Source organism: Trichechus manatus, unplaced genomic scaffold (assembly GCF_000243295.1).
Source record: "Trichechus manatus latirostris isolate Lorelei unplaced genomic scaffold, TriManLat1.0 scaffold00050, whole genome shotgun sequence".
Lineage (NCBI taxonomy): Eukaryota > Metazoa > Chordata > Mammalia > Sirenia > Trichechidae > Trichechus > Trichechus manatus.
In genome coordinates, this window is record NW_004443986.1 from 13,423,270 (window position 1) to 13,448,006 (window position 24,737).

Sequence of the window (24,737 nt, forward strand, 5' to 3'; positions counted from 1 at the left end):
ACTTCGGGGAGCTGTGCAAATGTCTTTAGGGCAGCTAGAAGAAACTGACTAAAATGAAAGTGATCAAAACCAAAATAAGCTTTACCAGGACGCTATACAATTCATTACCGGGGATATGAGAAACACTGTCATGACTCATCTTCCTCTTTTGTTCTTCCATTTTCACTGAAGCATTGTCTTCTTCCTCTTCTGCAAATAAACAAAATAAATGACACACTGAATGGTTTCTTCAGGGACAGCAACATAGTATTACTCCATTTCATAAGCAAAACTAAAAGCTTATAACACACAAATATCACTTGTCAAACAATAAAGCTAATCCACATTGTATTCTTCAGTCTTCTAAGCTTCAGCAAGTAAACCTCTTGCTATTTCCAAATAGCAACCTGACCAGTTGGCTACATAAAGTTTAAGATATGTACTAACGCTCTGCAGATTTTGTTTTAAAATTCATTTGGAATAACCTTAAATCCAGTAAACCCTTGCCCTGACATCCCACATTATACTGATACACTGCGTGATACTCTGGCAGGAGCACTACAGATAAAATCATGGTCTCTAAAATATTTACAAAGAGAAAATGAATGTATGTTGGTGGTGGCGGTGGTGTTGTTGAAGCACTTACTGATGAAGATCAAAGACCACAGCCTTCAATATGGATTACATCTCAATATAAAGAAAACAAAAATCCTCACAACTGACCCAATAAGCAACATCATGATAAAAGGAGAAAAGATTGAAATTGTCAAGGATTTCATTTTACTTGGAACCACAATCGATGTCCACGGAAGCAGCAGTCAAGGAATCAAACGATGCCCTGTATTTGGCAAATCTGCTGCAAAAGACCTCTATAAAGACCTCTTTAAAGTGTTAAAAACCAAAGATGTCACCTTGAAGATTAAGGTGCACCTGACCCGAGCCATGGTGTTTCAATTGCCTCAAATGCATGTGAAAGCTGGAAAATGAATAAAGAAGACCAAAGAAGAATTGATGCCTTTGAATTACGGTGTTGGCAAAGAATATTGAATATACCCTGGACTGCCAAAAGAATGAACTAATCTGTCTTGAAAGAAGTATAGCAAGAATGCTCCTTAGAAGCAAGGATGGCAAGACTAGGTCTCACATACTTTGAACATGTTATCAGGAGGGACCAATCCCTGGAGAAGGACATCATGCTTGGTAAAGTAGAGGGTCACTGAAAAAGAGGAAGGCCCTCAACAAGATGGACTGACAGTGGCTGCAGCAATGGGCTCGAGCATAACAACGACTGTGAGGATGGCATAGGACTGGGCAGTGTTTCGTTCTGTTGTACACACGGTCACTATGAGTTGGAACCGACTCGATGGCACCTAACAACAATAAGTTATTCCTTGAGTATCAGATACTTATGTTTTCTCATTTGATTTTCACAGGATACTAAGAGGATCCTCGTCCTTCAAGGTAATTCCCCAGAAATTACACTGACGACTTACCATGTGTCATGCACTATGGTGAATGTTAACATTTCACTGATAATTTTTAAATCCTCACTTTACAAATAAGTAAATTGAAACTCAAAAAGGTGAGATAACTTTTAAAGTGTTATTATTCAAACTTGGGTTTCTGATTACAAAGTCCATGTATTTTATCCTATATATATTCAGTGTTTTTTCTATATTCTTTTCATACTCTTCCATCACATTCCTTTTCCAAGTTATAGGAAGAGATATGGTAAGATTAAAAGAGAATAGTTTTAAGAAGTGTCACTACACTATTTAATTCTTTAACATCAAAGAAACATGTATTACATTACTACTTTCCCCAGCTAAGGATTTATATACAATTTAGAAGTACCTAACGCAGGACAAAGAAAGAAAATGGCCTGCCAAAGAATAATTGGGTTCAAAAAGAATAGTAATTTCAAGAAATACCTAAAACTTTGAAGAAAATATTTCAAAACTATATACATGTCATTATGACTATTAAATAACTCCATCAATAAATCTTCATTGAGTATTAACTATATGTAAGAGAGAGGATCTACCAGGGAGGCAATTATAATAGGGAGCTTCTGCCCTCAGGAAGTTGACAGGATCTAAGGAAAATGGGATAAGGGGCATAAACCTGACAAGTGAGGAAAGTACTGAAGACACTGGGGAATAAATACCATGGAGGCTTTGAAGGATGGAGAGAATCTGAATGAGGAGAGATGGGAAGGAGGGTATCTCCAGACAGAGAGAAAGGCATGAACAAAAGAAGGCAGCACAATCAGATTCATTTTGACTACAGAATGTGGTACTTACAGAGGAAGAGTAAGATGGGAGATAATGCTAGTAGTTTGGGCCAATTGTTGATGGGCCATGAACAGTCTGCTATGGATTTTAGACTTTATTTGGTGGGTAATAAGAGCCCCAGAAGGCTTTTAAGCAGGAAAGAGCATGAATGAAACTATGAGGAACAGTAATCTGATCCTACTGTCCAAGATAAACTTGGAGCAGGGACCCGGGGAATAAAGAATACTACAAGTCTAGCAAAGGGGAAGGAAGTCCTAAACTGAAGGGATACAGAAAATGGGAAGGAGATGGATATGAGAGGAAAAGGGAAGTAGACTCAATAAGCTTTGTGGCTTTGTGACTGACTGGATGTGGAGGGATGACGAGAATTAAAAAAAAAAAAAAAAAAAGAATAACCAAGGATTTTGAGCTTAGTTAACTGAGATAGGATAGCCAGGATAAACTCTTTTGCTGGGGGAACACAAACAGCTGCGCTTCAACATGAGGAATTTAAGGTGCTGGTGGGGCAACCCAGAGGCAATGTCCAGAGGCAACCGGAAAGGGGTAACAGAGTTTGGTGGAGAGGTCAGGTCCACAGATATAAATTTCAAAGTCTTATGCAAAATGGTGATTAATCAAAATCAGCATTTAAAATCAAGTTTGAGAGTTGCCATCCTTACAAGACAATGATGACTGTTTTGAATTTTTGTAACTCAATTCAAACAAAATAAAAGCTCTAATATAAGGATTGGCTGAAAATATTTGGCACTTTATGTGTATTAGGCTGAGTTCTATGAAACGACATCATGCTTGGTAAATGAGAGGGTCAGCAAAAAAGAGGAAGACCCTCAATGAGATTGATTGACACAGTGGCTGCAACAACGAGCTCAAGCAAAATGATTATGAGGATGGCGCAGGACCGGGCAGTGTTTCGTTCTGTTGTATGTAGGGTCGCTATGCGTCAGAACTGACTTGACGGCACCTAACAGCAACAACAAGAAGGTACAGTGGGATTTAGACTTGCAATGTCAGCCTCAAGGTATCATAAAAAACTGATTCAGATAATTAAATGGGAAAATTCTGATCTTCGGCAAAGTTAACAATGTATTTAGAGGAATTCATTTACTACGAATTTATTTTTATTTTATTAAAATTTAAGAACTTATAATGTGTGCTGGGGACTGTATAGGGGTGTCAGAGAGCTTTATGCTAAAAGAATTTATTCTTAAATCAACAGAATAATGGTATAAAAATATATTTACTTAAGTATCAATATATACTGTGAAGTATCCAAATTGAAATCCATGTGAGATACTTAAAGCAGTATTTTAGAGGCTGGGACGTTCATTAAAAACACTTCCTTTCTCCCTTTCAACCCCAGTACTGATTATTTTTAGGTCAAAGCCTTACATATTTCATACATCAATTTTTCTTAACAATATTTAAACAACTCATTTTATCTTGGGCTAAGAATACAAACATCATCCATAGAAAAGATAATAAAATCAAATTCAGTAGTTTCGTCTTTTTTTTAAGTCTTAGGGGAAAAACACTCAAACTGAACCTTGAATAGAACCTGGCCCAAGGCAGATGTTCAACAAATATTGAGTGAACAAATAGATTCAAAACTCATGAAAAAAAATCCTAATATAGTCATTTATTAACAGAATAAACCTCTTCACACTACTCAAACAAATATGTAAGAAAAAAATATGTAAAGACAAGTGACCAAAATTCTAGGCAATGAGAGCCTTCACAATATAATACAGATATACACACTCACATGGTATTTTATTGAGGATTATTATTAAGCATTTTATTTTGGTGTTGAGGCACAATGTCATTATGTAATACTAATTAATACCTCAAGTACTCAATGTTTGTAGCTCAATATAGTCTATTCAACATTTTAATAACAGTAAACAAAAACAGCTCAGCTATGCAGGAAAATCCATCAAACCACACAGATGGCTATAAGGTTTTCATTATGTGGTTTCCATAGCAATCATACTGCAAATCTGGAAGCTTCTTGCAAATAAGCAGCTTGTATTTACATGCCTCTCAGCTGCAGCACAAAACTCTTCAACATGTGAAGTTATTATTCCAATCACACATTGATAGAAGAATCATCAGGAGATATTTTGATCAGACAAGATGAAAACAACGGTGCAATGAACTAACTGCAGAAGATAATTCAAACACAGTTTCCCGTTTACTGAACAATCAATGAGTAGTAGAAAGGTAATGATAGTAATCAAAAGGCTTTAACATTAAACCCTGTCAAAAATATTTTCTAAAACATGAAACTTCCAGGAGCAATCAGACCTTATGGAATGCAAAAGCATGCGCCCCTCCTCCCATCTTTTTAGTAGCTATTTGGCCTTTTTCCTGAGTTGAGGAAAGAAAGGAAAAATAGCAGAGAACTGAGTCTTCCCAAATCTTTTTAGGATGACTACCATTTGAGGAAATGCTTACTGTGGGATAAGTCAAGGCTTTTTTTTCCTTTTAGATTAATCAACTTAATTTACAAATTGATCTAGTTCTATAACGGATGCACTATTACCTTAATAAAGACCACAAATCTGACTCGCTCTGCAGTTTTTACAAAATGGCTATTTGTAGCTTACTAACATTCTTATTTTTTAGGATAAATAACCAAACAGAAAAGTGATAAGCAAATGACACATTTAGCTGACACTGCCTGAAAAAGGCTTAAGACAATTTGTTAGCACCACGGCAGCCTGTATGATGTTCACATCAGGGCTGAGGACTGATTTTGTCATCTCTTCCAGAGATAAGAGAAAGACAACATAAGAAAATATTTGACTCACAAAATGATTACCTTTCTCACTAAACACCTTCAGAAAACAGCTTTACTGAATTACAATGTATTTTCAAAGACATAAAACACAGCCACAAAAGTTATGCTCTAAAACAAAGCTTGGGCTTAGATCTCTACCTACCCAGATTTCATTTGATGATGTGACTATACATTTGTCTCAAGAAAAGTTAATAGGTATTGCTTAAATGTTCATACTATATGCATTTATACCAATTATATAATAGAATCTCATAACAATTCTGTGAGGTAATAATAGGTGCTTATTATCATCAACATTTTATGGATACAAAAATGAAATTTACAGAGCTTGAATAACTTGTCCAAATTCACACATCCAGCTCGCACAAGAGCTGGGATTTAGATCTGTGACACTAAAGCCCATGCTCTTAACTACCAAGCCATACTACCAAACAATTTATAGATTGTTTTCGAAAATTTCATTTGAATATTGGCTGGCTGGAGACTTGGAAAACATTTTCACATACTCACTTGCCCCTGAAGCCAGCATACAGTATTTGATACTTAGTAAAAGTTTCTAATGCAACTAATAATTGAGAAACTTATTTCTTTCTAGGCCAACTAGCTTCTTTTCCTTCTCACTTGATTTCAGTAAGGAACACAAGTTTAACTGTAGATGGTAAAGGTGAGTCTTTCTACCACAAAGATCTGAAAGAAGATTCACCTACATTTCAGAGCAATAAGCTATCCTGCACATTTCATCAAGGCATCAGCATCAAGGGTGTTGCAAGCAAGATGGTCCTGAGTAGGGAAAAGACAGAGGAACTTAAGACACTTCCGGCTAGCCCTAGCTGTACAATGTAATATAAGGAAAAAACGCTAAAAGGATTTACACAAATGGCACTTTGCCCTCTCTTCTCTCCCAAGACCTGGGGCAAACGACAAAGGTGGCAGAAGGGTTGGAAGAGCTGAAGAGAGAGTCAAGGGGTATAGGCAAGGAGATTCCAACTCAGGACAATGAGGGAAAGTGAGTACCTTAAGGGCCTATAAACCCAAGACTGCTGGTAAATTAAAATATGATGCTTCTAAAGGATTTTCTATCTACTGAACAGGCTGATATATCTTACACAATAAAAGATGTTTTCTTGTTTTTACAGAAGTTTGTGTCTTTTAGCATTTATACGAATGTCAAAATGAACCCGAGGATAAAGATGTCTTAAGTAGCATATTTAGTCATGTTTTATTTCCTGGAAACTAGGCAAACTGGGGCTGTTGTTACAGTTCAAGTTACTTGTGTAACCTTGATACTATCTATAATTCTCAGTGCCATCTTTGTAAAGCAGGAAGAATAATCTCTATCCCCTAGCACTTTTAACAAGGATTTGGGGAGGGCAATGCGATAACCAGATTTCTCAGGAGAAAAAAATGCACAATTCCTATGCAGAATCAAGTTTACTACCTTAGAAGCCAGGTGTTTTGCAACTACTTATTATTTTAGCAACCCGGAAGGTTAATATTATAGAAAAAGCAACAATTTTAAGCTACCGTTGTTCAATCATACAATCTTTCAACGTTAGCATTCTATTCATAGACATTAATGTGAAAATCTCATTACTTCGCTTCAAAAGAAAAAGGAAATGTCATTACACTATAGTTAAGTTTCTGCACCATAATACTGAAATTAATTATTTAACACAAATCTAAAAATGCAAAAATAATGACCTTTCACACAAACATTAAATTTGTCAACATCATGGTTGGGATATTGGGAAAAAACTCAAACTCAAGTAAAGCTCTCATTCAACAGAATCAGAAAAAAAATCTTAGAAAGAAACCTCAGAGATAATCTAGTTCAAGTTCTTTATTACATAACAGGTGATGTGCAACGACTGGGTCAAGGTCATACAACTCACCACCTGGGCAAGGGCCCTTTCCTCCTGCACTGCCTTTCATCAGCATGCACTGTGGACAGTTTGGAAAAAGTTAACTGCTACTCTAGATGCATTTCTCCATTTCAGGAGCAGTCTTACTTAGACTTGATAATCTATAGGCAATTATGGTAGACAAGGACAGCACACAGGTTCAAAATAAGATTTTAACTGGCCAGTATTCCGTCGATCAGAAGCCACTGTCAGTCTGAAAACCATCTTACTCCTAAAGAGCACCAGAAATGGGAAAATTATGAAATATGGCTCCTTCTGTCCCAGTATATTATTCACTGTATGTTACAATATAAAATTCTTCTAGTTATTCTAGAAACCCCAAGTTCTTAGTTTTTTTAACTAAAATTTAAAACATATATTCTGCAACACTTAAATTCTTTTATCCCAGGAAAGTTAGAATTCAGTTGTCTTTCAGTTATAGTAATAGTAATCCCTGCGGAGCACTATTCTACTATGACATACATGGGGTCATCATGAGTCAGAATCAATTCCACAGCAACTGGTTTGGTTTGGTTTTGGGACCTGACTTTGAATTTCTAGTAAAATTATAGTTTGCTACATATATGTTCTATTAAAAAAATAAATTAACCCTTTTTTCTTATTATTCTTATTATAAAATATATCTTCACTGCTGAAAATAAGCAAATAAAAAGAAAGAAAATCTTTTAATTATCCATAACCTAGAGATAATCACTATTAACACCTTGATATGTATCCTTAACTACTGCATCACCAGGGCTCCATGTATCCTTCTAGGCTACCTTTATTCAGTTTCTTGTTTCTCTTTATTCTTAATACCCTAAACGTATATAGGCACCCTGGTGGTGCAGTGGTTAAGAGCTACAGCTACTAACCAAAAAGTCAGCAGTTCGAGTCTACCAGCTGTTCCCTTAGAAACCCTATCGGATAGTTCTACTCTGTCCTATACAGTCGCTATGAGTTGGAATCGACTCAACAGCAAAAGGTTTTTTTTTTTTTAAATGTATATATAGGTTTCATTACAAACTGTTTTGAATTCCTTTTTAGAAAGTAAAATACTTCATCTCAACCTAGATTTTTTTGTTTTTAATTTTATTTTGTAAAAAAAAAATCTAATGATAAATAGGTTAGTGCAAAGATTATTTTATTGTACTGTGGTTGCTTTATAAGGATCTACAACTGTCTACTATAACCTTAGTAAAAAGGCAGACACTTACAGGCAGAACTTATTTGTTAAGGCTTTGGCTCTATTGCCTCCATTTGTCTATGTAAACATGCTCTTTCTCACTACACACATGGTACCTTAACCTTATTTTCAAGAAACCAAGAAAGAAAAAGCACAGTCCCGTAAGAGAAACCATCACCCCCATCAGATTCACTTGGTTCCAAATTCCTTGCACCAGCAGTGCTTTCCAAGACCCTTTTGGGAGGGGCGGATGGAGGAGGGTGTCTGTGGGGTTAAAACTATTTTCATAATACTAAGACATTATTTACCTTTTTCACTGTGTTAACATTTGCACTGATGGTGCAAAGCAATGATGGGTAAAACTGCTGATATCTTAGCACAAATCAAGGCAGCAGAACCAAACTGTCATTGTATTTTTCACTGCCATAGACTAGCATTAAAAAAAAAAGAAAAAAGCCACTTTCACTTAAGAATTTCCTTGATGAAGCAGTAAAAATTAATTATTCTTTTCACTTAAAATTAACCCTTGAGTACATTTTTTTTTAATATTCTGTGTCACAAATTCAGAAGAACACATTAAACTCTACTGCTCCATCTCCAGATGGGCAAGAGTTTGAACGGTGAGCGGAATTAGCTGCATTTTTTCATGGAACACCATTTTCACTTGGAAGAATGACTGACAGAGAAACTATGGTTATTCAGACTTGGGAATCTGGCAGACATTTTCTCAAAAAATGAACAAAATAAGCTTGTTACTTCAAGGAAAACAACTGACAGTATTTATTGCCAATGATAAAATATGAGCTTTCAAGCAAAAATTAGAATTTTAGAAATGAATCTGCCACTATGTGACAGCTCCCCAATATTCAAAGGCTTTTCTAAAGAGACCGGTGGTATATTAACGAATGCGTTTTTTGTTTTTTTGTATTGTATAATGAAATATGTCAATATTTGGAAGTTCTGCATAATTCAGTAAACCAGTATTTTCCAACTGACCAATGCTGCATGATTTTATAAAATCATGCATGGGTAAAAGATCCATTCAAAGTGCCAAGACAATATGAAACAACAGAGTATGAAAACTTCATTGCTATGGTTAAAGATTCTACACAACCACTCATCTTAAACCGCCACTGCTTAAGTTCAGGCACAGACCAAAGAATAATATCTACAATTACCTGCAAGGGCTATTAAATATCTCCTTCTTCCGACTACATAGGAAGGCTGGATTTTCTTCACATGCTGACTGTACTTAAACTAAAACAGCATGTCACAACAAATTGAATGCAGAAGATGTGAGAATCTAATTTTTTTTTATTAAGACAGACATTCAAGAGCTCTGCAAAATGTAAAACAATGACACTCGTCTCACTAAATTTTTTTTGGAAAATATAATTATTTTTCCTAAAAATAGGTTATTTACATTCACAGGTAATAGCTGTATCCTTTTGATGTTTAAATTCATTAATAAACATTTTAAAATGTCTTTAATTTCTAATTCAGTAAATATTGCTAGATACAACCCACATAAACAGAAGATTTTGGGAGTCCTCAATGATTTTTCAGAGTATAATAAGTCTCCTGAAACCACAAGGTTTGAGAATGGCTGCCCAGTACCTTCTAGAATTGTTTTAGCTAAATATCTAAACATTGCTGATCCACCATATAAAAAAATCGCTATCCTGCTAACCCAGAACACTATTTGGTAATTATTTTATATTCCCAAAGCACACAATCTCAGGAGTCAATCCTGTTACACTGACAACTCATACTGAGTTGCTGACCCAAATCCCTACCTGCTTTTCCCATTTGCTGCCAAGCCAAGTCTTTCCTTTCTTGCACTTGTGCAACTAGATTTTTGGAGCAAGTGTGACATCCTATCTATTGTGCTTCATCTTGTTAGATTTAACCCATGCTTTTGGTCTACTGAGAGCATATCCTGTACTGCTTCATCCAAGGCACTGATAAAAGTGTTGCATTTGACAAGATTGAGAATAAAGTCCTGAAGCAGTCACAAAATCAATTCATCAACACCCTTTTGGCACAGCTGTAGAGTTAGTTATTCCACGGTCTTTACGTCTATAAAGATTTATGAGAATCCTGACCAAATGCCTTGCTGAAGCCCAGTATGTCTGTCATTTTCTTGAACCCATGCTGGGTTCTAGTGATCAGTGTTTCATCTTCTAGAACTTGTTTTAGTAGCTTCATTGGAATCGACTTCGAAGTCCCCAATCTAGAATTTGCAGAATCCACCCCTAGTAGATAATGTGGTGCTCCTCCCTCACGCCCTCTTCAGGGCCAACACAGACATCCTCCAACTGCTGGAACGACAGGCTGCTGTGGCTCCATAGCTGTGTCCCTTGCTAGGAATTGCCCTCAGCTTCAGGTAACTGTCTCACTCAAGGCTACACCCCTCCCAGAGGATAGCCTGGAGCCACTGACTAGCTGATGTGGGGATACAAAGACAGTCCCCTTTGCCTCAATTTGGCACAACCTGAAGAGTCATCCCAGTCCCAGAGTTTCCTGAAAGTTCAGCTGAGGTCTCAGTCACAGTTGCATTGTGGGTCAGCTTCTGCTCCTGCCCAACCCTGCCTTCCTCGCTTTCGCACAATCTCTTAAGATCACTCAACAATAAACCTTCCATGAGCAATTATCTTAGAATCTATTTCAGGGAACCCAACTTAAGATACTGTAACTTTCTACTCTTTTTGAAAAGTTCATATTTAAATTGTTGGACTCTATACTTTTAACATCTCTCTCATCTTTCATGTTTCCCTCAAAATCAGGGACAATAGTGCAATGACTTCATTTGCAAGTTCTCTTAGTCCTGTAATGTAGTTTTATCTGGGCCAGAAGACACACGTTAATTCCTACTTATCCTTCAAGACTAAGCTCAAATGTCCCCCAGTTGAGGAAGCTTTTCCCTAACCCCTCTAGACAGCTGACTACTCTTCCACCTATGCTCTCACAGTCCTTGGTACAGGCGTCCATTATTGTTCCTCCTGTAGAGTACTCTAAACGTTTGTCTACTAGTCTACTTTTCCTCTAGGTGTGAGCTCCCCAAGGCCATTTTATATTCTCATAGCCTAACACACGGGTTGGAACAAAACATGTTTTCCATAAATGTTTGCTGAATGAATACTAAATGAAATTTTACTAACTACGTGTTAAATTAGGATCTCTTTGCCCAACCTGGGCTTCTATTATCTCTTACTAGCCTTATCAGTTGGAGGAAAATTCTTGACAGAAAAGGAGCCAATAAAATAGAAACTGAGTTCTGCTTCCTCTGGACTATTGCCCCTAATAAATTTTGAAAACACACGGAAACTTTACATTTTCTGTTGTACTTGGTACAATTTACAAACTTCAGCTATTTTCATATGTTCTTTGTTATATGGCCATTTCAGTTGTTGACACATGTCCCTTTAAAAGTTGCATCCACAGCACAAGGACATTGGTATATTTTAGTCTATCTACACCTTTTTTCCTCATTGAGATCATTTACAATTGAAATCCAAACAGCATTTTTAAATAATTAATTCTCTCTAATATCTACATGCACGCCTATTCTTTATCTGACTTTTTCAAAATCTGCCTTCCTAAAATCTAGGCAAGTATGTCTGGTTAATGCTGAGTTTTTTCTTCACTGGCTGTCATGCATTCTAAGATGACAACTCTTTTGTCTAATTTTTCCACCAAGTAAGTCTGAATACAGAAGCAGTTCCCCTATTTATTTCCTATATCTTTCTGTCTGGCTCATTTTTTTAACACACTACTTCCATACTTAAACTATATCTGATAGGAAAAAAAATGCTATCTTAATAACTATTTATTGCTTTTTCTCCCTCTCCATATTCTTACTGTCAGCTCCTCTTAGTTGAAGATTCTCAATTGCTGAATACTGGAAAAACTAGCCATCTTGATCCCTGGCTCTGTGTGTCCTAGCCAGTAAGAAGCTGAGGGCAGGAGAGAGTCATTCTCTGTCTCTCAGTCCTTTGTGCTCAGTTGGCTGTGCTTGAGAGTAATAGCTACTGCTTGCTTTAAAAAAAAAAGTTGCTGTTGAGTCTATTCCAACTATGGAGACCCCATGCGTGTCACAGTAGAACTGTGCTCCATAAGGTCTTAAATGGCTTTTTTCTTTATAAGATTTTTTTCCATATGTTTTTCAGGCCTTTCTTTCAAGGCACCTCTGGGTGTACTCAAATCTCCATCCTTTGGGTTAGCAGCCGAGCACGTTTACGGTTTGCACTACCTAGGGACTCCATCATCTGTTTAGAAACCCTAAGTCCAAATAATGGAAGGGATCAAACACACAGTATTAGAATATTCACTATTTATAGGGCATCATCAAATAACAGCCCGCTTGGATTTTTCTATTACCACCATATGCTCCTTCTGTGATATGTCATTTCCAGCTTGGGACTAGATATTTATGAGCCATCTCAATATCCCTGTACACCATCATGACACCTTGTTGACCTACAGCTGTGGTCCTCAAACTTGAACTTACATCAGGATCACTAGAGGGCTTGTTTAAACCACAGATTGCTGGGCCACACTCCAGGAGTTTCTGATTCAGTGGGTCTGAGGTGGGCCCAAGAATCTGCATTTCTAACAAGTTCCCATATGATGCTGATGATGTTGGTCCCACGACTGCACTTTGAGAACCACTGACCTATAGCCACGTCTTCTGAGTTCTTCGTTTACAGAAGGTTTCAAATTGTTTTGAGTTTTCTATAATTATTTGAACGTAAATTAATTAGAACATTGTCTCTTCAAATACCATTTGCCTTTTAAGTTTTCAAAATGTAAGAACACCTCACTCAATAATAAGTAAAATTAATTATAATGGAATTAGTAAAGGAGAAATTAATTTCATATACACTCCCAAAAGATACAATGGAACTACAGGAATGCAAATAAAATTTGTATTCCAGAAGTTCATATCACTCTCTGTTACTAACTGTAGAAACTTAGAGACAAGTTAATTAAACTCTCTGAACCTCAATTTTCTCATCTAGGGAAAAGTAATGTAAAATATACTTTAAAGAACTATTGTGAGGATAAAATGAGGTAAAGGGGCAAACACAATGCCTACCACATAGTAGATTTATACTAATGACAATGATTATAATAATCTGAGGATTATAATAATAATCTATGTACCAAGCACTTGTCAGGCACTACACATGTATATTTCATTCAATTCTCAAAATCTAATGAGGAAGATACTGTTACTATTCCCATTTTACCGATGAAGAAACAGAGGCAAAGAGCCATTTAAGTAAATTGCTCAACGTAACGAAGCTAGAAGAAGTAGCGTCAGGATTTGAACTCAGGCAGTTTGCTTCCAGAGCCCAAGTTCTGAAACACTGTTTTTTCTTCCTTTTCTGGGTAAGACTCTGCTATTTGTGAATTATTTAAACAGCATTTTAACCTACTGCCATAACATGTTCATAGTTAAATTCATGATGTCATATTGACATTTATTTTTAACGTACTTCAATGAGAAAATAACTTGGCTAACTCTGTCTAAAATAATAACTCTCTTAGAAAACAGTGTACACTGCTGGAAATGTAATGGCCACAGAAAGTGAAAAGCTTGGCATTTGCCCTCACCATCTTCCTTTCCTGTGGAAGGCAGCTTGCAAAAGGAAAAAATCATCTCCCACCACCTCCCTCCCAGAGACTGGATATGATGAAAAAACAGACCTGAAGCAAGCACTGCCGAGAGCAGCTTCTGTCCTAGCCAAGAGCTAAGAAGATTTATTAATCCTGAGTAAGACAGCTATAGCTTCTCAGCAGATTTGACTGCGGTAACAGATGAAAAATGCAGTAAATTAAAGCATTTTATATAATACAAAACAATAACATTCTCAAAATACAAATTTCCATTTACCTATGAGGGGATGTGCACAGACTTTCAGAATGATGTTTTTAAGGTGTTTTCAATCCTCAGGAGCAATTTTATGGTACAGACAAATTTACAATAAAATATGTTATAATGCCTGAAAAATGAAGGATCTTCTAGAATTAGGATCTTTCTATAGGAAAAAAACCCGTTGCTGTTGAGTCGATTTTGACTCATAGCAACCCTATAGGACAGAGCAGAATTGCCCTATAGGGTTCTAAGACTGTAATCTTCATGGAAGCAGATTGCCACATCTGTCTCCCTCGGAGCGACTGGTGGGTTCAAACCACTGACCTTTCTGTTAGCAGCCGAGTGCTTAACCACTGTGCCACCAGGGCTCCCTTCTATAGAAAGGGGCTGCCAAAAGAAGCAAGGTCGAACTTGCAGGAGGAAGACTGGAAGGTTACGCATACAAAACTCATCTGATGATGGCCTTGGTATTCATATTAATAGTATCTGATATTACTCAAATATTTAAGAATAAAAATTTGAGCTTAAAACCCAACATACTTCGTCAGTTTTGGCTCCCTAAAGGGATAGGTCAACCTCTCACTTGCAAAGTTTCTTTTACTTGGATTCCAGAAATAAGGCCAACATAAATAAAGAAAATGTCTGCTCTTATGTAAAGAGCTGGGGTATTTTTTTTTTTTCAATTGTACTTTAGATGAAGGTTTACAGAACAAATAGTTTCTCAGAGCCGGGGTATTTTTACTATGCATGGCAGGCAAACCAGATCTTACTTTCTTAAGGTCTCACCCAGTGGTGTTCCAGGGCAGCAAATGGAGTGAACTTATTCACTCAAGAAAGACAAACCCCTGCCACCTCAGGGGCTTGGCCAGTGTCTATGCTCCAAAACTGACCCCAGTCTGTTTTCCAGTATGGCATTCTTGTTTTCTCACCCCCAAATCACAACTGATTGGATACTTTATTAAAAAAAAAAAAAAATTAAAAATGACATTTTATAAACTTTTCCTGACATTTTTAGTGAAAATAAATATTATGCTATAATTGTGTACATTAAAATACAATTTAGAGATTTATTTCCATCTAATTAAATAATGCAACCAAACATGTAAATTTAATGACATGCCCAACTACAGTACTTAATTAAAGGTTCATTCAATGTTTATTGTTCTTGCTTACAGTAAATCATTGATTTAAAGAGAATTCACGAAATGACATATGAACTTTTCCTGGACAGTCTAATTAGGAGAAAAATGTTAACTATCTGAATGTAGTTTAGTTGTACGAGTTATTTATTCCTACTATAAGCTAAATAAAAATAGTTACCAACCAGCTACTACAGAATTCAGGCAGTTAGAAACAATTTTATCATATGATCATTTTTTTAGCTTTGGAAATTAATTTCTGGATTAAAAAACACAAGAAGAAAAATTATCTCAATATAGTTCACTTTAGCAAGGAAATACAATACACTACTTGGCATGTGTCCACAGGAAAAGTCTGGCTCCCAGATGCTTTTTGCCAACCCACAGCGGATTCAACAATGTTTAAACAACTGACAACGTGTACTCATTGCACTGATGACACAATGACCAAAAACTCAGCAGAAGCCTGTCTCATGGGCATTTTCATATATTAAAAAGTAAAATCGAAACGAATCATAGACACACACACACACACACCTCACAAGCCTGATTCAATCCAATTCATTTAGGCTTCTTTAAAGTAGACGTCACCAAAATTACACGAAAGGTTACAAATAAGACTTATTATACCAAGTGCAAGAAAAACAAACATAAAATATTTAATTTTTTTTTTTAAATTGTACTAGTATTTTAGAAAATGAAAAACACAAATCCAAATTCGGTTACCTATACTGAAAGTCCAACAGTTACTCTTTCCAGCATATAGATTAACTGTCTCCATAGCTCATTCATTACAATCATACTAATTTATATTAATATCCATAGCTTCCTAAAAGCTGCACCTTGTTGCTAACACTTATTTCTATTAGTTTGAACCAAATGAAACTGCCAATATTTTATCAGTTTTGACCTCCAAAAGCAGCAATTTGATAAGATTCAAGGATAAAGTAAAATTTCAAAATCTTGGCACCAAAGTGGTAGACTAATTTTTTGTTTAGATACACAATCTCTACATTTCTTCGTAACTGGCCCTTGAGTGCATCATTTAACTGAACAGTCTTCTTCCTACCCAGGGCTGTTCTAAGTCTATACCACACTGTAGTACATTCAAGCATAAACAAAATACTGTTAATATTTAATATGAAATCGGCTGTCACAAATGTAGCCAATGGTGAAAAAGCCATGATACAAACAGAATTACTTCCTGTGATTTTTCATATTTCCAGATGTCAAGTTTCTTTGAGATGATATTCTCTCTCTTAATAATAAACAACTTCTGTCACATAATGTTTATGTCATGTAAGTTTTGCAAATCAACAGTGCAAAGACTGGTTTGACTTTCTGGGGGAGAAAATGATTGATCCGCACAGGGAATAAAATAAGTTACTTAAATAAAAAGGACTTCATTTGATTGGAATGCCAATCCCATTTTTAAGATATATTCTCAAGTAACCACATTAACCTGATTTGACATGATCAGATGCAAATACGTATTATGTTTTGCTTATAAAACCAAAGTGTGTATTTAGACCTGAATGAGTCTCTATCTTGATACAACTCTTTAGTAATTCTTTGTATATACAAATATCATCCTTTCCATAAATGGTAACAAGCGGTATTTAGGATTACTTACTTCATAAATTCAGCAGCTATTTAAGAGTCTTCCTTCATAAATTCAACAAAAATTTAATCTTGTGATAAAGAAACTGATATTAAAAATACAAAGTCCATCAGTACTCAAGGGACAAAATTTTAGACTAGGTCCTAGCATAGAGCCTTGCCTATGCTCAAAATTTTGTTTAATTTGACTTGAATTAGAGTTTACAAATCAGGCACTTTAATCAAACTATGTCTCTTTTGTAGTGTTTTTGCAATAATTGATTATTTACAGCTCAAAATTTAACTTTTAGCAATATGGTCAACCAAGCTGCAACAAATCTTTCTCCACTTGCTCAAAGGAATGCACATTTGCAGAGTGGGGTTGAGGCTGGAGTTTAACATCATCCTAGGTACAGGAGACTGGCCTTGGGCCCATGAGAAGTAGGGAGCTGGAAGTCAGATCCTCACCAGCCCAGGGAAGCCACAAGTAAGCTTTTTGTCTTTCCAAGGCTCTAGAAGGTAGTGGTGAGAGGGGGAAGGAAGGAGTTTCCTGTGAGAAATCAAAACTCCAAGCCTGTACAATGTGAGATCCAAATTTATGCTATCCTCAAGTGTGGTATTCTCAAGCCAAGAAACTTAACATAAAAATTGTGAAACCCCTGGGGCTCTGGCAGAAGCAAATGCAAAACCATTCAAAAGAAGCACTTCCAGGACTCAGGGCACACAGCACTCTCACAGGGCAAGGAGAGAAAACCTGATAAGCTTGGCAATAATTGGAGCCAGCAGAGGAGACTCTGAAGTAAACAGCCAATTACTGTGTGGCAAGCTCTAATGGAAGTCAGCACAGAATGCTGCGGGAGCACAGAGGAGAGCTAAGAAATTAAGGAAAAGTCCAAGGAAATGTTCATCTTTATTTTCCTAGCCCTGCTAAGCTACAGATACAGAACACATATTACACTAGTTGGGTCCCTCTGCTTTCACCCAGTGAAGGATTGATCCCGAGTGAATATTTTCTGGGGCTTTAGACCATCTCATTTTTAATGTCTCAAGCAACGGGGTTTCTTCCACTGCCTCCTTTGCAAAGTCTTTTGTTGTTGTTGTTGTTGGGGCAAAAAAAAAAAAAGGTTTAAATGTTGAGGGGATTTGGGGTTTTCTCTTTTTTTTTTTTTTATTCTTTTTCTTTCTCATTAACTCTTTCTTAAATACTTCCATGAATATAAATTCCTTTCTTTCCTTATGACATTGAATATGCTATAATCTGCCCTCTTCCAAATATACCAATGGTTACCCCATCTAAACATTTTTTTTTAAAAAGGGTCTTCGTTTTTTAATAAACTCACTGGCCTCAGTCATTTTACTTTTGTCTTCAGAATGCTCTTTAGCTGGTGTTCTGAACCAGTTTTTTTCTCATTGGGTACAGCAACACTGAACGAATAGATCCTTTTGGGTATTTTATCTAGGACCATAGACTTGGAGCCCTGGTGGCATAGCAGTTAAGCATTTGGCTGCTAATCAAAAGGTCAGCAGTTTGAATCCACCAGCTGCTCCTTGGGGACCCTTTGATCTTTGCTCTTTATCAGTTTATCTTTGGTCTCTGATTACTTTTTATAACCATTCCTTATTATTTGTTATATTTATTTCTATTTAACAAATAATGAGTTATACTGGTTAACCCCAAAACCAAAACAAAAAACAACAACAAAAAAAAAACATACTGCCGTCGAGTTGACTGCGACTCACAGCGACCCTACAGGACAGAGTAGAACTGCTCCATAGGGTTTCCAAGGAGCGGCTGGTGGATTCAAAGTGCTGACCTTTTGGTTAACTGCCAGCTCTTAACCACTGAGTGACATATAATAGCTGTCTAAATTTGTTCCATGAATAACTGAATTGCTTGCATAGAAGTTGGATTTTTTTCTTTCTTTTTCTCATTTCACTTTATGTTCCATTTTCTTCAACCTTCCTTTTCAGTTAATTTATTAGAATTTTAAATAATGTCTTCAGAATACCTTTAAATTAATGCTGGGCTCTCAGAAAATACTGACTAATACAACTAGGTTCAAAACTCTGGTGCTTTATAAGTGTCTAGACACATACATTTATATGCTTTGGGGTGACTGTTTATGTCTTACGCAATATAGGGAAAGATTATATTTCCTTTAAGGGTGTAGAAGACCTTCACCTTGACCCACCTAATCAAGCTAGGTTTCCAGGAAGAAATGAGATATACAGTAATTTTTTTAAAGAAAACACAGGCTGATTAGAGAAGTGAAATGAGGTTATCTGGTGTATGAGAGAATGTAATAGGCAATGTAAATCAGGAGCAGGATGCTTAAACAGTGTGCAGAGAAAAGGGGCTTGCTTAATTGAAGGAAAGGGTGTGGAGTGGAGAAGGGAAACAAAGGGTTTAATGTACACTATGACCAGTACTAGCAGTGAACAGACTGAATCTTGACCACAGCCTTCCTTTTTCCTACGCTCTCCAATGGTTTCCCTATGCCCACTGGATCCAACGAGTGACTTGAAAGATAATTTTTAAACTTCCCCAAAGCAGATACCTAATAATTAATTCTTAACCTTGTTTCACCATCTTTTAAGCTACTTGTGCAATTTTCCACATCTGAGTTTATTTTTAAACACCAAGCTTGTTATTTTCTGACTAGTCACATTGAGTCGTCTGATTTTTGTCCTTGCAGATGTCAGCTTTTACAAAGCAGAGTTATGATCCCATGCTCTTTAGACCTACTTTATCTTTGGTCTTTAATGAATGAATGGAAGCAAAGGGGAATGTCATTTCCTGGGAAATGTCCTGCTTGAGACGACTAACCTACCACAGGGAACCGGTAACTCAAATTGGTCCTGTGGCTCACAGTCAATGATCCATCTTTAATGTTATAAAAGATTGATGATATTAGAGCTTTTCATCACTCAATGTATTACATTTCATAAGTTTATTTATTAGAGACTGTGCCCACTGGGACAGTAATGTTAGATTTTAATGAAGTTTTGGGGAATAAGTAGGTAGCCATACCTCAATATACCACCGGTAGTATACTATTTAGTAATCATTCTTTTAGGATTCTGAAGTAATTTGTGTTACTAGGAAAAAAAATCATCATACAGTGAGAAAGAGTTTCTGTTAATTTAACTAATGGGCCCCTCAAACTAAAGACTTTCCATTATTCAGGTAATAGTTATTGAATTTCTATGAAGAAGGCCCTTGTCTGAGCTTTGTGGGGGATGCCAAGGAGCATAAGGTTTGACCCCTGCTCTCAAGGAGCTTGTAAATATAATAAAGATAAGCATTTTGACTGGATAAAGATCCATCTATTTGCTTGTCTGCTGAATAATCACATGAAAAGTAAAATAATAAGATTTATAGAACAGTTAATAACAATGTAAAAAAAAAAAGTCATAAAGTCCTGTGTGATTAATTTTCAAATGAATGGCGCTATAGAAGTTCAGAGAAGCAGGGGTCACTTCATGCTGGGATGTGCTGAGGAGGCTTTTCTAGGGAGATGGGATTTGATCTGGGCCTGGAAGGAAGGAAGGATCTAGTTAGGAACTCAACAGAGAGGAGAGAATTCCATACAGATGGAAGTGTCTGAAGAAAAATGTGAAGCTGGAAAAGCACAGGACATCTAGGGGAGAATGAAGAGTAAGTCAGTTTGTAGACGATGGAGAGTTGTTGCAGTATAATAGGGATTGGGCTAAAATGTGGTATCTCAGCCAGGTTGTGGAAGACTTTTGAATGCCAAGGTAAGGAGTGTGGGCTTTATCCTATGGGGCGTGGAGAGTCAGTCAGCATTTTGGAGCAGAAGAGAGATATGACTTAAAAATTCTGTTTTTCTTGAAAATATTTTCTCCCACTAAATGATAAATTATTAATGGTTTACAAATGAGTTTTTGCATTATTTTATATATTTTGTCTCATAGCATCAGATGACATACTCTGAATATGAGTATTACACTCAGGGCGCTGGAGGATTTATATATACTGTATTTAGTACCATGATATGACACAGTGTTTAGTGTTATACAATTCTATACTTACACTAATACTATAAAATGCTGTAATAAATACGTGGAATCAACAGGTATTTTCATGGTTTCTGATTGAGTGACCATGAAGGTTCTACACAGATGTGAATAGAGAAAATAAGGCCAAGGTGTACAGTAATACTTACTATTGAGTTTTGGAAACAGTAACTATAGAAAAAACAAAACAAACAGTTATATATATATAACTATATAGTTATATATATAACTTAAGTTATAACTTTATAGATACACATACATAATAGAGATATAAATATTTAATTTTTATTTTTTTCTATAGTTATAGATATACATATATAGTTTTATATATATATATAGTCATATATCTGTCTATGATTAGATCATAGCATATTTGAGGACAGGGACTATTTATTGTCATCTTAGCATCCACCCTACACCTTGGAGATTGTGAGATATCATAAAATTTTATAGAGTTTATTGTGAACTGTGTGGATGGAAAAAAGAAAAACCAACTACACCACAAGTTTTACCTATATGATATGTGACTGAATTTTTGTCATTTATTTCACTCATTGACCCACCACACTGATTCAGTTCCAAGCACCCAGAACTTCGTGGGTGATGAAGGCCCTGAGATAAAGTGCGGGGCAAGAATAAGGATTGGTGAAGAGTCCAGTCTGGCTGAAACATGAGAGATCTGAGCAGCAGGAATGGAACTGGAAAAGCAGATCCAAGTCAGATCAGGAAAGGGTCTCAGTTCCTGGCCAGTGAGTTTCAGATTGGTTCACTAGGCAGTGAAGACTCATAAAGGTTACTGACCAAGGGATTAATTTGATTATGCTATGTTTTAGGAAGATCAGTTTGTTAGCAGTGTGTAGAATAAATTATCAGGTTGTTTGGTGAAAGAGAGATACACAGACAGAAGTGGGGAAAGCACTTTGGAGCTCTTCTAATGATTCAGGTGAGAAATCATTAAAAGCCTGAGTGGAAAGCTGGGGATAAACAATGTCTGAGAGGCAGAATCAGTAGAAATTGGCCACTGATTGGACTGGGGAATGAGAAAAAGGAAGGAGTCAAGGATGATTTTGAGTTTTGGCTTGTTTATTTGTTTTTTAACTTGAGTGACTACTGATGCTGTTAATAGAAATAGAAAACAAAGGAGGAAGAGCAGTATTAGGAAGAAAGATAATGAATTTGATCTTAGATATGAGTTTGATCTTAGATATGATCTTAGACATGATGGCCAATGGTCATTTGAAACATGAGACCTGAGCTCAGGGGAGAGGTCAGATGTAAAGACAAGATTTGCCTGGTCCATCATCGTTTCTGATGTCTTTTTTTGTTTGTTTTGTTTTGTTTTTGATCTTTTTTCACATATGTGTCAGTAAATGCTTACTTGATAGCTAAAGTCAAAGTGATTCTTAGCATATTTCTGCTGAGAGGCAATATAGTTATTAGTTAAGAGCTTGACTTCCAGAGTCAGAATACCTAGGCTCAAGTCCCACTCTGCCACTTCCTAGCTTGCGTCGCTGGACAAGTTACTGAATCTTTCTGTGCCTTAGCTTCCTTACCTGTAAAACAGAGGTAGTAACAGTACCTACATCATAAAATATTTATGCTTATTAAATGAGATGTAATATACTTAAAGCACTTAGGAAAGTACCTGGCACATACTAAGAACTTAGTGTTAACCATTATTATTATAATTATCATAAGATATTTTAAGTGCTTTTGATGAACTAACTAGCCAGTGAAGATGCCTGGTATCGCTCTAACCACATGCATCTACATGTAGTGATAGAGGTATAAAGTTGCCCAGGGAGAGAGTATAAAAAGAGAAACAGCTGCTCAAATCCAAATTTTCCATCACATAGGGTCATTGAAGAGCACTTGATGTGCATGCGCAGCCTCATATACTTATACACATCACTCTCACTTCAGTGACTCAGCACACATTTTTTAAGTGCCATTTACGCACACAGGGCTGCACTAAAAATCAACACTGCCCTACAAAGGCTCTGCTCGATTTGGCTCTCCAATCCCATTTTAACTTCTCTCTGCCTAGCTACCTATGCTTCTCCTTTTTGGCTCCTAAAAACCACAGCAGTCTGCTGCCTCAGGGCCTTTGCACTCAGCATTTCCTCTGCAAAAGGGTTAATGGATATGCAGGACACCAAAAAAATCAAACCCGTTGCCATCGAGTCAATCTCGACTCATAGCGAGCTATCATTTCTTTGTAAGAATTCTAGGAGGATGTTCAAACAAAGAGGGGCAAATCTATGAAAGGATGTTTTATTTAAAAGAAGATCAAGATAAATTTTTGCTTAAGCTTAACTGATAAAATTAGATTGGATCTTCTCCAGCTTTGCTGACGGCTTTGCACTACTCAACTACAACACATGCTGAGGCCAGATAGTGAAGGATGCTTCTATTTATCACCGACATTTTGTTGAATTTGTCCTTTCTTACTAATCACTACTTTAAAGTAAGCAACTGTGTACTGTTAGGAAGTTGATATTCTCAGCTAACCAACCTGCAAAAACAATGAAGCTTGATACTCTCCTACTACAGTCTCTCTCTATTATATATATACACACACATATATGATCATCTATACATGTACCTACACAGATACATGCATATCTATATGCATGTGTCTGAGTAGGGACATGTATATACGTTTGCGTGTGTGTGTATTTATTTTTCTGGGACCTAAAGAAGCAAATAAATATTGTGAAGTTACTACAAACTTTTATCACATTCTTCTGGAGGCCTGAAGAAATTAAGAAGAAAATCATGTTGTGATCTGTTTATATTCTACATGGGAGGCAAGTTATATCTGCAGAATGAAGACTCCAGTTAAAAAGTCTGATATGAAGGTGATTAAAAGGTATGCCGTTAACTAATTGTTGAGATATCTTGGTGCTAAATGATAAAGTACTCAGTTATGTATAGATACAAAAACTACAACATGAATATTTGATGTCCTGGCACCATTTTAGGATTCTTCATCTAAAGTTCACAGAAAAATCTTAATAGCCAATCCCCATTAGTGTAATTTTTCTGCATCATACACGTTAGCATTTTACTCTGATTAGAGTGGTTGGCATTTGCTCCCCTTCTGGTTTGGAATTCTTAATATGTATTCTACTGGACTTCCAAGCAATGTAAACATAAATATATGAGTCCAAAAATTTAGAATTTCGCGGCTAAAAATCCAAACCATCGGTAAATCCTAGTGATTCTATTAGGATCCTTTGGGAAAAAAATGATCTTTTTTCATAGGGTCCACTCTTTGTTAAAGTTTTGATTCCTTCAGTTGTCTCTAGTTATTTTAAATGCACTTATTCTACAGTCTTTTTCAGATGGCTCTCTCATCTCTAGTTCTTTAGGGATGAATTCTTGTCTGTCTTATTCATCACTGTAGCCCTCTAAATAGTTTAAAGCAGCATGCCACAAGGTTTTATGTGTACTATTTTCATTGTCTTTCAGGGCTATATATTTTGTAATTTCCATTGTGACTTCCTCTTTTAACTCATGAGTTATTTGGGAGTGTATTTTTCAGCCTCCAAATATATGGGCTTAGGCATTTTTTAACTGTGATGTTAGTGTTGGTTTCTAATTAAATTTCATTGTGGTTAAAGAACATAGTCTCTGCGATACAGGTACACTGAAATTTGCTGAAACTTCCATTATGAAGTTGTATGTGGTCAATTTCCACAAATATTCTATGGTACTGAAAAGATCAGGTATTATCTATTATTTTCAGTGCTGGATTATGTATTTTTCTATACATTAGATCAAGTTTATTAATTTTGTGATTCAAATCCTCCATATCCTTAGTAATTTTTTGCCTGTTTGGTCTAACAGTTCCTAAAAATAATGTATTAAAATCCCCCACTATGACTGAGGATTTGTCAAATTTGCCTTTAAGTTTA

At 36.2% G+C, this 24,737-nt stretch overlaps 1 protein-coding gene across 1 annotated transcript in view; it reads right to left on the reverse strand.

Annotated features, from left to right (window-relative positions):
- The window catches only part of SKAP2 (src kinase associated phosphoprotein 2), a 181,840-nt gene that overhangs the window by 20,412 nt on the left and 136,691 nt on the right, over positions 1–24,737 (reverse strand). Inside the window, exon 10 of the mRNA XM_004377474.2 lies at positions 109–189. Within this exon, the coding sequence (XP_004377531.1) occupies positions 109–189 (81 nt within the window). The remainder of the gene's footprint in view (positions 1–108; positions 190–24,737) is intronic.